This window comes from Bubalus bubalis, chromosome 18, assembly GCF_019923935.1.
Source record: "Bubalus bubalis isolate 160015118507 breed Murrah chromosome 18, NDDB_SH_1, whole genome shotgun sequence".
Classification (NCBI taxonomy): Eukaryota; Metazoa; Chordata; class Mammalia; order Artiodactyla; family Bovidae; genus Bubalus; species Bubalus bubalis.
The window spans coordinates 59,363,582-59,380,385 of NC_059174.1; the positions used below are offsets into that span (position 1 = coordinate 59,363,582).

Below are 16,804 nucleotides of genomic sequence, written 5' to 3' on the forward strand. Positions count from 1 at the left end.
AGTATTTTCACTTGGGAACAAAGAACACATCTCACTTTCTCTGCAAGATCTTTGGGCTCTGAATGTGAACACAACATTGAGAAACGGCAGGATGACTTGCAGGCATTTGGCACTGGAGACTAGTTCCCTGTCACAAAATACAGTTGGAATCCATAGTCATTCCCTTCACTGTGTGCTTGTGCAACTCTACTCACTTGACCTTCAAGCACCTGATCACAGCCAACTCCCAAATTAAACATTTCATTTCACCATTTTGCCATTTCAGTTTTTTCATGGAAGTGAACCCCACCCCTACAGAAACTCAGCTTCTTCATGTTTATGCTGCACCTACTTTGTACATGTCATGGCATTTATGAGTATATTCAGGTCACAAAAGTTTGAAAACCACCCACTGATTCATATATACCTTGGTGTAAAGACGACTGACAGCTTCTGGGAGCACCTGTTATTTACCAGGTGGGATGCTGACCAAACCATGAATCAATGAATAAGGCCATCGAGATCTTTAACATTTACTTCTGAAGACCAGCGGGCCCTGACTGCAGGAGCTCCACAGGAATGGGGAAAACAGAGACTTCACTCTTAACAGGTGCAGACGAAGCCTCACGCACCCTGAGATGAAGCTGAGATGAAGGGCAACACACAATCGTTTGCTAGGATCCTGGATGGTGAGACCTGCCTGCTGGTCTTGAAGGATCTCTGGAGGGTGGGGGGTGGGCTGTGGCTCACTGTGGGGACACAGATCCTGAGGGCAGAACTATGAGAGAGCACTCATCTGCGTGAGGTCTCCATTTTGGCCCAACACTGGATCTACTCAGAACCTGTAGGCTACAGCAATGGGGCCCCTAAGGCCAAAGGATGAAAGGGTCAGGATGCAGCCCTAACCATCAGCAGACAGGCTGTCCAAAGGCTTCCTGTACACATGCCTTTCGATGTAACTCTACCCAAAAAAGGGTCAAGACCCAGTTCTAACCATCACTGTGCAGGCACAAGCCTCCAGACCAGCCTCACTCAGCAGGGTTGTTGGTCAGCCGCTCAGCCGCGTCTGACTCTTTGCGACCCCTTGGACTGCAGCAAGGCAGGCTTCCCTGTCTTTCACCATCTCCTGGAGTTTGCTCAAACTCATATCCATTGAATCGGTGATGTCATCCAACCCTCTAGTCCTCTGTCGCCCCTTTTTCCTCCTGTCCTCACTCTTTCCCAGCATCAGGGTCTTTTCCAACGGGTTGGCTCTTCACATCAGGGGGAAGACACCAAAAGCAAAAGTAGAGTCCCACGGCTTGCAAACCGAGTCCACAAATACCCGTGGGACACCACCCTGTGATCAGATGTTCTGGCCCTTGGATCAGGAGAAGGGTGCCTGGGATATCTCCTGCAGAGGGCCAATTCTCAAAGGTCAAGAAACATAACTACACTAACAGATAGATAAAAATACAACTAGTAATTATACAAAACGAGGTGACAGAGGAATATGATTCAGAGGGAGAAACAAGACAAAACCCCAGAAGAACTAAGTAACGTGGAGATAGACAATCTACCTGAAAGAGTTCAGAGTAATGGTAGTAAACATGATTAGAGAATTTGGGAGAAGAATGCACAACCTGAGAACTGAGAAGTATTTAACGAAGACTTAGAAAATATAACAACCAACCAAACAGAATGGAGGAATATAGTAAATGAAATTAAAACAAAACAAAACAAAAAAAAAACAAAGAAGAAACTAAAATGAGTAAGAACAGGCTAAATGAGGCAGAAAACACATCAGTGAGCCAGAAGAAAGAGTACTGAAAATCACCACTACTGAACAGAATAAAAAAGAACAAAAGGAGGAGATTTTAAGAGACCTCTGGGACAATAAGTCACAAATATTTGTCCTGTAGGAGTCCCAGAAGAAGACAGGAAAGATCTTCGGAGGAGAAAACAGCTGAAACCACACTAATCTGGGAAAGGAAACAGTCACCCAAGTCTAAGAAACACCAAGAGCCCATATCTAAATAAAAACTTCATAGTAAGGAGAAGCCAAAAATCTGTAACAGATACATAATCACAATACACATGAAAATACCCTCAACATCCTGAGACTGTCCACTGTGTCAGGCTCCTTGGAGCACCCACTTACCAGGTTGAATTCTGCCCAATGCATGAATCATTCAATAAAGCTAATGAGGGACTCCTCCAATGGTTCAGTGGTCAAGAATCCGCTGTCAATGCAGAGCATCAGGTTCCATCCTTGGTCTGAGAAGATCCCACATGCCACAGGACAATTAACAGTGTGTGCTGCAGCTACTGAGTCCATGCTTTAGAGCCTGTGAGATGCAACTACTGAGCCCTCGCATCTAGAGGCTGTGCTCCCCAACAAGAAAAGCCAACACACACAGCAACTAGACAAACCTTGCATGCAGCAACAAAGACCCAGCACAGCCAAAAATAAAAATAAAGCAGATGAGATCTTTAAGTTTATTTGATACAATTTTTGTACAGTAATGGAAGTCGGTCTAAAATGCACTGCTGTGCTATTTGGATTACAGTCACATGAATGTCCTGGCATAGAGTGTACAGAGAGTAACTTTAGTTACAAATTATGACTATGTAACCCCCAAATTTTATGTTGTTTGATTCCATGGTGACAAGAAATTGTTCTAGATTATTTAAACCTGAGAGCCGAATGGTGCCTTCTTAGCTGCTGTTGTAAGTACTGAAGTGAGAGAAAACGGTGTTGATGGAATAAACACAATTCATCCAGGGTTGTGACACAAGGGTTTCTATTTTATTCATGGAAACAGGAAACCTTGATACTTTGAGAATGTAGTTCTTTGAATACAATAGTAGCAAATGGTAATGATAGCTGTTAAATGTGATTCATACACATACACATAATATCCTGGTTCAGATCAAACTGATGCTCAAAATAATTGCTCTGTGTCATGGGACGTTCAACTTTAAGGGATCCAGTATGTTGCATTTTCTTCTTTAGTGTGCTCTTTCTCAAGGAGTCTGTATTCCTTACCAGTTCCTGGAAAATAGGAACGAGCAGAGCTGCACGCAGTTCTCAGGACTGAGATCATGAGAAAGGGCACCTGCTTGGATTCCTTTCAGTGACTCCCTTCAGTGACCTTTTACTTAAAGGTAATTATTCAGTTATGCCCCTCTTCCTCAGTATATGGAATGCTTTCTGGCCCTTTGAAGATTGTTATTTGCTTGGCTTTGTTTTTGCTCAATTTTTTTACTGACTAAAGCTGCCTTGTATGAAGATACATAAACATGTGTTTCTGCAAAAAAAAGCACCCTTGTTTTGAGATGTGGGTACCCTGCTTCCTTCTTCTTGTCCACTCCAGTCCCTGGGTCCCAGTCAACAAAGACTGTGACAAGTGGCGCCCGAACAGGGACCTGGTGAATGCCCTTGGCAAGCGGCTGAATTCGACTGTTTGGACCTACAGAGGTCGGTAAGTGCGGGGTTATACGACAAACGGCTGGAAAGCCCCACCACTTTTCTACTTTACTTCATCATTTATTTAAGGTTCAAGGACTGTTGGTTTTGCGTCAATGGATAGAGGCTTGTCTCCCAACAGTGGTTAAATATAATCCCTGGTTCCCTGAAGAAAGTAGTTTCAATTTAGAAATTTGGAGCTGGGTTAAAGAAAATGTTGAACAAGCCGCAAGACGGGGAGAAAATATTCGAATAAATTTCTGGCCCTTGTGGGCCTCCATTTAAGCCGTGATCTTGCTATTTCAAGGCCATTCTAGCCTCCCTGATATTCATCAAAAAGCAGAATGCTCATTATACGAATATAAATTAGATGATAAAACTTTACAGAAGGCCCAATTACAGCAACATAAAATGTTTAAAACTTTCCCACCATCCCTGCTCCGTCTGTCCCAAGTCTCCTCCCCTTTCTCTTGTAATGGGCACAAAACCAAAGGTCCCCTCAATTAGAGGACAAAATTAATCTGATGATGATTCTTCTGATGCTCTCTTCGACACTAAAGCCAACAATACATTTTTGCTGATAATAAGCCCCTAACACACACTCATATTTATGAAAACAGACGATCCACGCATTGTCCTTCACGACGAAGCCTTTCTGATTTACTGGCTTTGCAATCGCGAGTCTCTGAGGCCTTGTTCTTGCCTTTTTTGTGTTAGGAAATGTTTACGCTGAAGGGCAACTAGTTTTGTTTGTACCGCAGTACAAACACATTGCTTTTTCTTACATGCAACAGGTGAAAAAGCGTATAACTCTATACGGCCCTCATTCACGTTTTACTAAAGAACTTCTAAATGCATACGTGAAAGTGAAAGTGAAGTCGCTCAGGCATGTCCAACCCTTTGCCACCCCATGGACTGTAGCCTTCCAGGCTCCTCTGTCCATGGGATTTTCCAGGCAATAGTATTGGAGTGGATTGCCACTCCTTTTTCCAGGGGATCTTCCCGATCCAGGGATCAAAGCCGGGTCTCCCGCATTGTAGACAGATGCCTTCATACCTTCAATAAAATCATTACTCAGCCATTAAAAATGAAATTCCATCAGTTGCAACAAAATGGATAGTCCTGTAAGTAAAAGGTCACTGAAGAGAGTCACTGAAGGGAATCCAAGCAGGTGCCCTTTCCTATGATCTAAGTCCCGAGAACTGCATGCAGCTCTGCTCGTTCCTGTTTTCCAGGAACTGATAAGGAACAGAGTCTCTGAGAAATGGCACATAAAGGAAGAAAATGCAACATATTGGATCCCTTAAAGTTGAACATCCCGTGACAATTCCCCCCTTTTTATTTTTTCATAATTGGGGGTGATTGTAGATACTTTTAGTGAAAAAGTCCCGGGCCAATTTAGTTTGTTTAGTTTGAACAATTTTAGTTGACAGGCAATGGTAGAATACAAATATAATCACCAGGATAATTATCAGTTTTATATCCCCAGATCCATTACTATGTGTAATGCTTTGAAACCATCCTCGAGGGTCTAGCCCAGATAATTGATCAGCTAGCTGGTCAGCTAAGGTTTCCAAATTGTCGGAAGAGGGTAGACTCGTAGAAAAGGTTTCAAAGATTTCCTTTTGTAATAATTGTACATTTAAGGAAGCGTTATCACATATGTTTTACAAGTGAAATTTTATTTGTTCCCAAGAGTAGGCACTATAGTTGAACCGAACAGGGGTAATACAAAATTGAGTAGAATTCCAGTCACATTTTAGCATAACTTGTTTTTGTAAATCTATTAATTCATCTCTGACCCATTGGATGGCTGTTTTTATTTCCTGTATTTCATCTTGAACTTCCTCATTTACCTGAGCCTGAGTGGTCCACATAGTATGAGCATCTTTGGTCCAATTTTGAATAAAGTTGTGTGTTTGAATTGAGGTTTGTAAAGCAGTGCCTGCGACAACGGCAGTAGTGCAAATGGCTATTAATCCCAAAATGCCAAGAATTAACCATCCAATGAATCATTTAGATCATCAAAGTAATTGAGTGTGTAGCCAGAAGGCAAGTCCTGCCATGGGACCCTCTTCCCAGTGTCGTTAAAGATCTACTAGCAACCATAGATTACATCGAGATTCAAGAATCAAAAGGGATTCGTTTTTCAAAGAAACAGAGAAATTAAGACAAGTACACAATTTAAAGTCTTATTAAACTGCAAGTTCCCTATAGCTATAAAAAAAAGGGGAACACAAGCTTGTGTGAAATAGATTATAACAAAGGAAATAGTTATGTTTTATAACTATTATTATAGTGTTTTCTATTATAATGTTTTATATTATTATTATATGTATGTTTTATGATAGGCTGGACTACGTACGGAAGGGCTTCCTGATCCTACTGACCATGATGAGTCCTGTCCTAGTTTTACATTATTTTCCGCCCTCCCTGTTGCTAATTCACACACGGCTGAATCTCATAATTCAGGCTGTGTGTGTTTCCAGGAAATACGGATGTGAATGAATCATATCTAATAAAGTTGGCCCCTTCATCTCACTGATTCCTTCCCAGAGACCATCAGGAAATGCATATAGCAAATGTGTTTGATCAATGTATTACCAAAGCCAAGCTCTTAGAGCTGACCACACAACAGGCCAATAAACTGAGAGACTACTTGTTGGGCAAGGAATAGTGACTTTATTCAGAAAGCCAGGAGACCAAAAAGATGGTGGACTACTTTCCCAAAGAATCATCTCTGCTGAGTTAGAATTCAGGTTTATTTTACACGAAAATATCTCTACAGCTTCTTGTCAAATATGGATTTACTGTAGCTGCTGAGTACCTGAACTAAAGTCATCAGAGAATACATATAGTGAAAAAGGTAAAGGATTTGCCACAACCACTGAGTCTGGGAAGTATGGCTCCACTATGTTCCTATCTTGTGACTTTTGGGTAAGATCCTTGCCACACACATTACATTGCTGTGTGTTTTCTCCAGGATAAATACTCTAATACTACTGTTGAGATGTTAAGCTGTGAGGATAGGTGTTTTTGTTTTTTACACTTGTGAAATTGGTGAGGAATCTTTCTAGAATGAATTCATGTTCTAAAGACCTAATAAATACATATATATCTGGCTTCTATCCAGTATGAATTTTCTCATGAAGCCTAAGATGTTGCCACACTCATGATATTTGTATGGTGTCTCAGGAGAATGAATTTTCTGACCAACAGTAGGGTGTGAATTCTTAAGACTTCTACCATATACCACATTCACATACATTTCTCTCATATATGGATTTTCTCATGTTGAGTGAGTGCTGAGACCTGAGTAAAGGATTTTCCACACTTGAAACATTTGAAAGGTTTCTCTATATGTATTCGGCGATGACTTGTAACGTGTGAATTTCGACTGAAGAACTTGCCACACTCATCACATCTGAAAGGTCTTTCTCCAGTATGAATTCTCCAGTGAAGTTGAAGATGTGATTTTTGACTGAAGACTTTTCCACACTCATCACATTTGTAAGGTTTCTCACCAGTATGAACTCTCTGATGCCTAAAAAGGGTTGACTTTATACAAAAGGCCTTGCCACACTCATCACATTTGTAAGGTTTCTCTCCAGTATGAACTGTCTGATGCCTAAAAAGGGCTGACTTTACACGAAAGGCCTTGTCACACTCATCACATTTGTAAGGTTTCTCTCCAGTATGAACTGTCTGATGCCTGAAACGGAATGACTTTTCATGAAAGGCCTTGCCACCCTCATCACATTTGTAAGGTTTCTCTCCAGTATGAACTCTCTGATGCATTAAAAGGATTGCTTTTACACGAAAGGCCTTGCCACATTCAACACATTTGTAAAGTTTCTCTCCAGAATGAACTGTCTGATGACTTAAAAGGACTGACTTTTCACGAAATGCCTTGCCACACACATCACATTTGTAAGGTTTCTCTCCAGTATGAACTCTCTGATCCCTTAAAGGGGTTGAGTTTACACGAAAGGCCTTGCCAGACTCATCACATTTGTAAGGTTTCTCTCCAGTATGAACTCTCTGATGCCTTAAAAGGATTGACTTTACACGAAAGGCGATGCCACACTCATCACATTTGTAAGGTTTCTCTCCAGAATGAACACTCTGATGACCAGCAAGCTGTTCCCTTCCGCTAAAGACTTTGTAACATATATCACATTTAAATAATTTTTGTCCTGTATGAATTTTCTGATGTCTCCTGAGGTTTGAGCTCTCAGGAAAGGCCTTGCCACACTCATCACATTTGTAAGGTTTCTCTCCAGTATGAACTCTCTGATGCCTTAAAAGGATTGACTTTACACGAAAGGCGATGCCACACTCATCACATTTGTAAGGTTTCTCTCCAGAATGAACGTTCTGATGACCAGCAAGCTGTTCCCTTCCGCTGAAGACTTTGTAACATATATCACATTTAAATAATTTCTGTCCTGTATGAATTTTCTGATGTCTCCTGAGGTTTGAGCTGTCAGGAAAGGCCTTGTCACACTCATCACATTTGTAAGGTTTCTCTCCAGTATGAACTCTCTGATGCCTTAAAAGGATTGACTTTACATGAAAGGCGATGCCACACTCATCACATTTGTAAGGTTTCTCTCCAGAATGAACGCTCTGATGACCAGCAAGCTGTTCCCTTCTGCTGAAGACTTTGTAACATATATCACATTTATATAATTTCTGTCCTGTATGAATTTTCTGATGTCTTCTGAGGTTTGAGCTGTTAGTAAAGGCCTTGCCACACTCATCACATTTGTAAGGTTTCTCTCCAGTATGAACTGTCTGATGACTTAAAAGGATTGACTTTACACGAAAGGCCTTGCCACACTCATCACATTTGTAAGGTTTCTCTCCAGTATGAACTGTCTGATGCCTTAAAAGGATTGACTTTACATGAAAGTCCTTGCCACACTCATCACATTTGTAGGGTTTCTCTCCAGTATGTAATCTCTTATGACTTATGAACTGTGAAGGTTGACTAAAGTCCTTGCCACACTCATCACATTTGTAAGGTTTCTCTCCAGTATGTAATCTCTTATGATTTATGAACTTTGAAGGTTGATTAAAGTGCTTGCCACACTCATTACATTTGTAAGGTTTCTCTCCAGAATGAACGCTCTGATGACCAGCAAGGTGTTCACTTCGGCTGAAGACTTTGTCACATATATCACATTTAAATAATTTCTGTCCTGTATGAATTTTCTGATGTCTCCTGAGATTTGAGCTGTGAGTAAAGGCCTTGCCACACTCATTACATTTGTAAGGTTTCTCACCAGTATGAACTGTCTGATGCCTTAAAATGGTTGACTTTGCACGAAAGGCCTTGCCACACTCATCACATTTGTAAGGTTTCTCTCCAGTATGAACTCTCTGATGACTTAAAAGGAATGACTTTAAACGAAAGGCCTTGCCACACTCATCACATTTGTAAGGTTTCTCTCCAGTATGAACTGTCTGATGACTTAAAAGGATTGACTTTAAACGAAAGGCCTTGCCACACTCGTCACATTTGTAAGGTTTCTCTCCAGTATGAACTGTCTGATGACTTAAAAGGCTTGACTTTACACGAAAGGCCTTACCACACTCATCACATTTGTAAGGTTTTTCCCTGTGTGCTTTGAGGTCTTGCATTACTACTGAAGGATTCATAAAGTCATTCCCATATATATTAGAAACACTGGTTTGGGCACAAGGAGGAATTCTTTGAAGTGGTGAAAATGAGAAACTGTTGTTGACAGACCTCTCAACTTCATTATATTCAGAAATTATCCCACTAGTTTGAAATATCTGCAGTTTATCGTGAAAGTTAAATCCAAGCCTACTTCCAAACGGCTTGATTCCTGCATCCTTTCCATCATGTGAATCTATTTCATCAGGCACATTTCCATTAAGGCTTACAGGTGTTCCTTTGTAATTTCGTTTGTCATCTCTCCCCTGACATTCAAAGTCACATGTATTTTCCTGACTTTCCCAAAGATGAAAATGTTTGATATCACAGCTTTCAGGTCTTCCCAGCATCAATGTTTGGAATATTTCTTGTTTATCACTGTTCCCTTTGGGTTGTAAATGCTTGATCACATGTGTAGGAGAGATATCTACAAGATAAAAAGAACCACAGGTATCCCGCTCACAATAATTCAAAAATAAATCTTTCATGTTGAATATATATTACACCAAAAGTAATACTTACACCAAGTTGTGAAACACCACAATGATGACCTTAAGTTTTTAGAAACACTAAAAGAATAGAATTCTTAATTTAAGAAAGCATGATAACATAAATTCACCGTTAAGGTAGCCTAGTTTTAAAAACCATATGTGAAACACACTCACGTTGGACAATCTTAGGCCAACTCTCAAAAACAGAGTATTTTTCTACCAGGACTCCTAGGAACATATCAAACAACAGTTGTCTCAAATTGAAAAGCAAAATATTACACTATCATTGTATTCTGCATACTTACTGTACATAAAGAAATTCTAAACAATATATAATATATTGTAACAGTAAAGAATCCAAAACCAAGCTTACCCAATTAATGCTTAACTATTCAATTCGTTGTTTACAATTGAAAACAAATGAGAAAATGAAGAATGTGACTAAAACAATTCTTTGGATACAACAGTTTTCTAAATCTGCTATAGAACTACATACAAAAGAAGAAAAAGCATTTTAGAATGGTAACAAGTAGTATGTGTCAGCTGTATTGCAGAATACACACTAAAAGACCATCATTTGTAAATGACATATACATTAAGACATAAAATATTCACCAGTTTTCTAACAGTCAATAACCAAAGCAATCCCTACCTATGTTGTTGTTCAGTCGCTCAGTCGTATTTGACTCTGCGACCCCATGGACTGTAGCCCACAGGACTCCTCTGTCCATGGGAATTCCCAGGCAAGAATAATGGAGTGGGTTGCCATTTCCTTCAACACGGGATCTTCCTAACTCAGGGATCAAACCTGCATCTTCTGCATTGGTAGGTGAATTCTTTACCAGTGAGCCACCAAGGAAGGCTTCTCTCTAGCCATGCACTATTCTTAATTACCTGGTTTAATGGCACCAAAATATAATAAATAAAAATCGAGTGCTTTGTGTATTTATTGACTAGGGTCAGACACAATATTGCTGAAAAATGTTGCAAGTAAATAGCATACAAGATATAATGTAGTTGAGGTCTGACAGAAAACAAAATTCTGTAAAGCAATAATCCTTCAATTAAAAAATTAATAAAATTTTAAAAAGATATGTAGATAAAGTCATATCACAAAGAACATGAAGTAAATTTTGAGTACTTACTATAAAACATGCACTACTGTAAGCCAACTGACAGCACTAATTTGCTTTAAAAGGCTTGAGGTAAATTAACATGTTTTTCTCTAATCAGAGGAGGAGACACACCAAATGGCACACAAAGTGGTAAGAGAAGCAGGTTATGAATCTGAACCTACAGACTGAGAAAAGTTATTTGTAAACATGACCACCCACCGAATGAATAGATTAGAAAATATTAAAAAAAAAAAAATACAAGGAACTTAGAAAGAAAATATCAACAAAGAAACAAGACAGAAGTAGTCCATTTAACTATTATTCAACCATCCCATCTCGAAATGGGTTGTGAGTCATCATGGATGCACAGAGTGATTTAGGTCATGTCCTGAGAAACTTGTTCAATAAATGACCAGAGATCTTTACAGTGAGAGTATGTAAAAGGTGGAGGGATGTGGTAGTTGAGAACAGTGTTTCCATCCATATCAAGGTACTATGTGAGGAATGGTCAGGACTAAGAAAGGGCCTGCATAGAGCATAGGGTTCATAGGTTTATGTCAGATATCAGCTTGTGACCGCATGTCTTTGTGAAGATAACTGAGAGTGCAAACTAATATACTGACCTTAAAAGAAAAGAACTGGTTCAGCAAGTTTATGGGCATTATACTATGGGTATGGGACAGAAACAAAAGAGATTTTAAAAAGTGACTGTGATATATGGAGAAAGCAGGATAATACCTGTTATACTATTTACAATGTACTGTATCCAACTGTGAATTTTGTAAGTTACAATGGAATGCTAATATTCAAGAAAAACATACACAATATTCCAGGATATTGTGTAAGAATCTTATCAGCAGAAATCAGAAAGAAAATCCAGGAAAAGGCTATCTAAACCTGGGTACCTCTGCCAAATACGATTAACCTCTCTTTTGGACACTTATTTCATTTCTTCTTCCACACATGTTCATCTCAAGATCGAGGAGTATCAAAGAAAATGAGGTATTGAAATTGACTCTGGACGACCTTCCCAGTTACAAAAGCCTTCCTGAGGCATCCAACTCCTTTTTGTAGAAAAAGGCATTATTCTCCTAGACCTTCCCTGAGTTCAAAAGAGCAGATTCAAACAGTTACTAACACATAAAAGGATCATACCATGTTCAAGTGGGATTTATTGCAGGGATGCAAGATTTCTCAATATCCACAAGTTAATCACTATGATACACCACATTAACAGTTGAAGATTAAAAACCATATGATCATCAATAGATTCAGAAAAGGTTTTGACAAAATTCAAGTGCCATTTATAATAAAAACCCTTCAGAAAGTCAGCACAGATGGACCCTGCTGCTGCGGCTGCTAAGTCGCTTCAGTCGTGTCTGATTCTGTTCAACCCCATAGACGGCAGCCTACCAGGCTCCCCTGTCCTTGGGATTCTCCAGGCAAGAATGCTGGAATGGGTTGCCATTTCCTTCTCCAGTGCGTGAAAGTGAAGTCGCTCAGTCGTTTCTGACTCTTCGCGACCCCATGGACTGCAGCCTACCAGGCTCCTCCGTCCATGGGATTTTCCAGGCAAAAGTACTGGAGTGGGGTGCCATTGCCTTCTCCGAGATGGACCCTACCTCAAAATAATTAAGACTGTATATGTCAAACACACAGCTAACATCATACTCAACAAGGAAAAACTGAAAGCATTCCCCTTAACAACATGAATAAGACAAGAATGTTCACTATTGCCACTTTTACTGGAAATATTTCTGGAAGTCCTAACCACAATAATCAAAAAAGAAAATGAAATAAAAAGGAATTCAAGTTAAAAAAAATAAGAAAGAAGTAAAACTGTCCCTATAATGCTACACACAGAAAATCCCCAAGATGCCACAGATGACTACTAGACCTCATCAATGAGCAGAGTAAACTTGCTGGATACAAAATATATAGAAAACTCCTGCATTTCTATACACTAACAATGATATATCAGAAAGTGAAATTAATGAAACAATCCCATTCACCATCTCAAAGAATAAAACTCTAAGGAATAAACCTACCAAAAAAGTCATAGGAACTGTACTCATAAAACTATAAGATGCTGATGACTGATACCAAAGATGACACAAACAGATGGAAACATATACCATGTTCTTAGATTGAAAGAAGTAACAGTCAAAATGACCATACTATCCAAGGCAATCGACATATTCAATGCAACCCTTATCAAATTAACAATGACATATTTCATAAAACAAAGAAAAACTTAATTTGTAACAAAATACAAAAGACTCTGATATTTAAAATGATCTTGAGAAGGAAGAACAGAGCTGGAGGAATCATGTTCCCTGAGTTCAGAGTACACTACAAACTGACAGTCATCAAAGTGAAAGTGAAGTCGCTCAGTTGTGTCCAACTCTTTGCAACCCCATGGACTGTAGCCTACCAGGTTCTTCTGTCTGTGGGATTTTCCAGGCAAGAATACTGAAGTGGGTTGCCATTTCCTTCTCCAGGAGATCTTCCTGACCCAGGGATTGAACCTGGGTATCCTGCATTGTAGGCAGACGCTTTACCGTCTGAGCCACCAGGGAAGTGGTATGATAATGGCACAAAACAGAAACACAGATCCGTAAGACCACATACAAAAATAAACTCAAAATGCATTAAACATCTAAATGCTAAAGCAAATACTATAAAATTCATAGTAGAAAACAAATGCAAAACACTGACATAAATGTCAGCAAAATTTTTTTGGATCTTAGAGTCATGGTAATAAAAGCAAAATCAAACAAATGAGACCTAATTAAATTTAAAACCTTTTTGCAAAGCAAAGGAAACCAAGCAAAGAACAAAAACACAACTGTTGGACTAGGAGACTATAGATGCAAATGATGCTACCTATAAGGGATTTATTTCCAAAATATACAAACACTTCATACAGCTTAATATCAAAACAAACAAACAACCCAATCAAAAACTGGGCAGAAGATCAAAACCGGTATTTCTCCAAAGGAGACAAACAGATGGCCAACAGTCATCTGAAAAGATGTTTGATGTCTCTACTTATGAGAGAAATGCAAATCAAAACCACAAAAATGTATCACCTCACACTGGTCAGAATGACCACCATCAAACAGTCTACAAACAATAAAGGCTTGAGAGGGTATGGAGAAAAGAGAACCCTCCTGCACTGTTGGAAGGCCCATAAATTGGTACTGCCACTTTGGAGAATAGCATGGAGGTTCCATCAAGAACTAAAAATAGAGCTATCACATGAACCAGCAATTCCAATCCTGGGCATATATCCAGAAAGGATGAAAACTAATTCAAAATGACACATGCACCCCAATGTTGTTAGCAGCACTATTTATACCAGGCAAAACATGGCAGCAACCTAAATGTTCACTGACAGACAAAGGGATAAAGAATGTGTGTACATATACACAAGGGAATATTGTGAAGTGAAAGTAGCTCAGCCATGTCCAACTCTTTAAGACCCCATGGCCTGCAGCCTGCCAGACTCCCCTATCCATGAAATTCTCCAGAAAAGAACACTGGAGTGGGTTGCCACCTCTACCGTATAAAACACAATGAGGTAATGCCTTTTGCAGCAATATAGACAGACTTAGGGATAATTCTAAGTGAAATCATACAGAGAAAGACAAATACCATAGACTATTATATGTTGAACTGAAACAAATGATACAAATGAACTTATTCACAAAATAAACTCACCAGCATAAAAAACAAACTATACCAAAGGCGATAGGGCAGGATGGTGGTGTGGGCAGGAAAGGGAGAGATAAATTGGAGTTTGAATATATACAAACTAATATATATATAAAATAGATAAACAACAAGAACCTATGATATAGCTCAGGGAACTATATTAAGTATCTTGTAAACTGCTGTATACCTGAAACACAACATTGTAAATTAACTATACCTAAAAAGTGGAGAAGGAAATGGCAAGCCACTCCAGTATTCTCGCCTGGAGAAACCCAGGGACAGAGGGGCCTGGTGGGCTGCCGTCTATGGGGTCGCACAGAGTCGGACACAGCTGAAGCAACTTGGCATGCATGCATGCATTGGAGAAGGAAATGGAAACCCACTCCAGTCTTTTTGCCTCGAGAATCGCAGGGGCAGAGGAGCCTGGTGGGCTGCCGTCTGAGGGGTCGCACAGAGTCAGACACAACTGACGCGACTTAGCAGTAGCAACATGCCTAAAAAGAATGCTTAAAACAAAAACAAAAACACCTCTTGCAGAGATGTTCAAAGGATGTTCACAAGGGTGAAAAAACCACTAAATGGGGAAACAGTCTATGAAACAAGACATGTTGACAAAACTGAATACCCACCAGCAAAAGAATTTACTTGGAATATTATCTTACACTATAGACAAAAATGAACTCAAAATGGTTCAAAGACCTAAACCTAAGTCCCAAATGTATAAAACTCCTAGAGGTAAACATGCAGGAAATGTTTCTGGAAACTGGACCCACAAATGATTTACTAGTTATAACATCAAAAGCACAGGCCACAAAATAAAACTATTATTAATAAATTGAACTATATCCAAATTATAAACTACTGTGTATTAACGTGCAGTGAGTTTGAAAAGACAATCAACAGTAAAAGAGAAAATATGTGGAAATCATACATCTGATAGTAAATGAGTACAAAGAATATATCAAGAATTGTAAGAGGGACTGATCACCAGTTCCACCATAGGGACCATTCCCCAATCAACCATCTAACCCATTGCAAATACAAAACAGAAACACTAAGAGTAACACAGAAATTTGAACTCAATGCTAAAATAAAAAAGAACTTACAATGCACAGAACAACAGTGCAGCCAATAGCCTCATAGATAGAGAATGTGAACTTGGACAAAGTTGTCCTGGGATAAATTCCCATACCATTTACAGAGGCTAAAATATACGGTCCTTGATATACATGAACAACACTGTCATGGTGCCCTTGACAGAGTCTCCAAAGGCAGAAAATAACCTGGAAAGATGTATCAGGTTCTCATGATACTTTCTCTCTCATAATCCTAGAACATGCTGATCACTCTACTTGATAGCTTCAAGTGGTGACTTTGTACAGAGAAAGAAAATACCATTAGGAATAGTGTCTCAATCACAGTTTTCTGTTACCTAGTAAATCCATCCCACAGAGACTCAGCTGCTGCTGCTGCTGCTAAGTCACTTCAGTCGAGTCTGACTCTGTGCGACCCCATAGACGGCAGCCCACCAGGCTTCCCCGTCACTGGGATTCTCCAGGCAAGAACACTGGAGTGGGTTGCCATTTCCTTCTCCAATGCATGAAAGCGAAAAGTGAAAGTGAAGTCGCTCAGTCATGTCCGACTCTTAGCCACCCCATGGACTGTAGCCCACCAGGCTCCTCCATCCATGGGATTTTCCAGGCAAGAGTACTGGAGTGGGTGCCATTGCCTTTTCCCAGAGACTCAGCAGAGGTTGCCAATTAAACATAGTTGGATTACCACAGCAAGGAAACCAGATAAAATTTCAAACCCTCAGGAATATATATCAAAGAAATTTAAGTGGTAAAATGATACAAAGTAAGGAGAATGTAACATCAGGAAGGGTTGACATTCCCAGACTGGGTAGAGCAGCACAAGAGTAAAAATAATACAGCATGAAGGTCAGACATCACAGCGTCTTGAGATGGGACCATGCGCTCGACCTACAGATGGCAAGCTAAGAGCCCGGGGGATTCACATATGCTCCCCGAGTAGGATCTGGGATCAAAAAGACGATCTCTATACCCACTCCCCGTACATTTTCCTAAGTAACAACCACAGAGGATCCAATCCACCAGCTTGGCCCAATCCTAAACAGAAAGAAAAAGCCCTTTTTGAGATACTCATTTTTCTTTATACGTTGTATTTTTGACTATTTTTACATCACTCCCCACTGTCCAGAGCTTTTTCTCATGCTCCAATGTGGAGATAATATTCAAATCCAAAAGAGAAATTCTGGGACTCCCCTGGTGATCCAGTGGTTAAGACTCTGCATTTCCAATGCAGGGAGTGCAGGTTTGATCCCTAGTCAGTGACATGAAACAGACACAGC

The 16,804-nt window shown here is 39.8% G+C and overlaps 2 protein-coding genes across 6 annotated transcripts in view; both read right to left on the bottom strand.

Annotated features, from left to right (window-relative positions):
• Positions 1-16,804, bottom strand: part of LOC123327538 (zinc finger protein 160) — a 65,358-nt gene that overhangs the window by 48,389 nt on the left and 165 nt on the right. The window lies entirely within an intron of this gene.
• Positions 1-16,804, bottom strand: part of LOC123327520 (zinc finger protein 665) — a 392,317-nt gene that overhangs the window by 271 nt on the left and 375,242 nt on the right. For 4 of the 5 annotated variants that reach the window (XM_045163294.1, XM_044931482.2, XM_044931480.2 and 1 more), the window contains one exon: positions 5,081-9,537. The exons of the other annotated variant lie outside the window; for it this stretch is intronic. In XM_045163294.1, coding sequence (XP_045019229.1) covers positions 6,701-9,537 — 2,837 coding nt within the window. In that variant the 3' untranslated portion in view covers positions 5,081-6,700. Of the gene's footprint in view, positions 1-5,080; positions 9,538-16,804 lie in introns of those variants that run through there. 5 annotated transcript variants of the gene reach the window in all.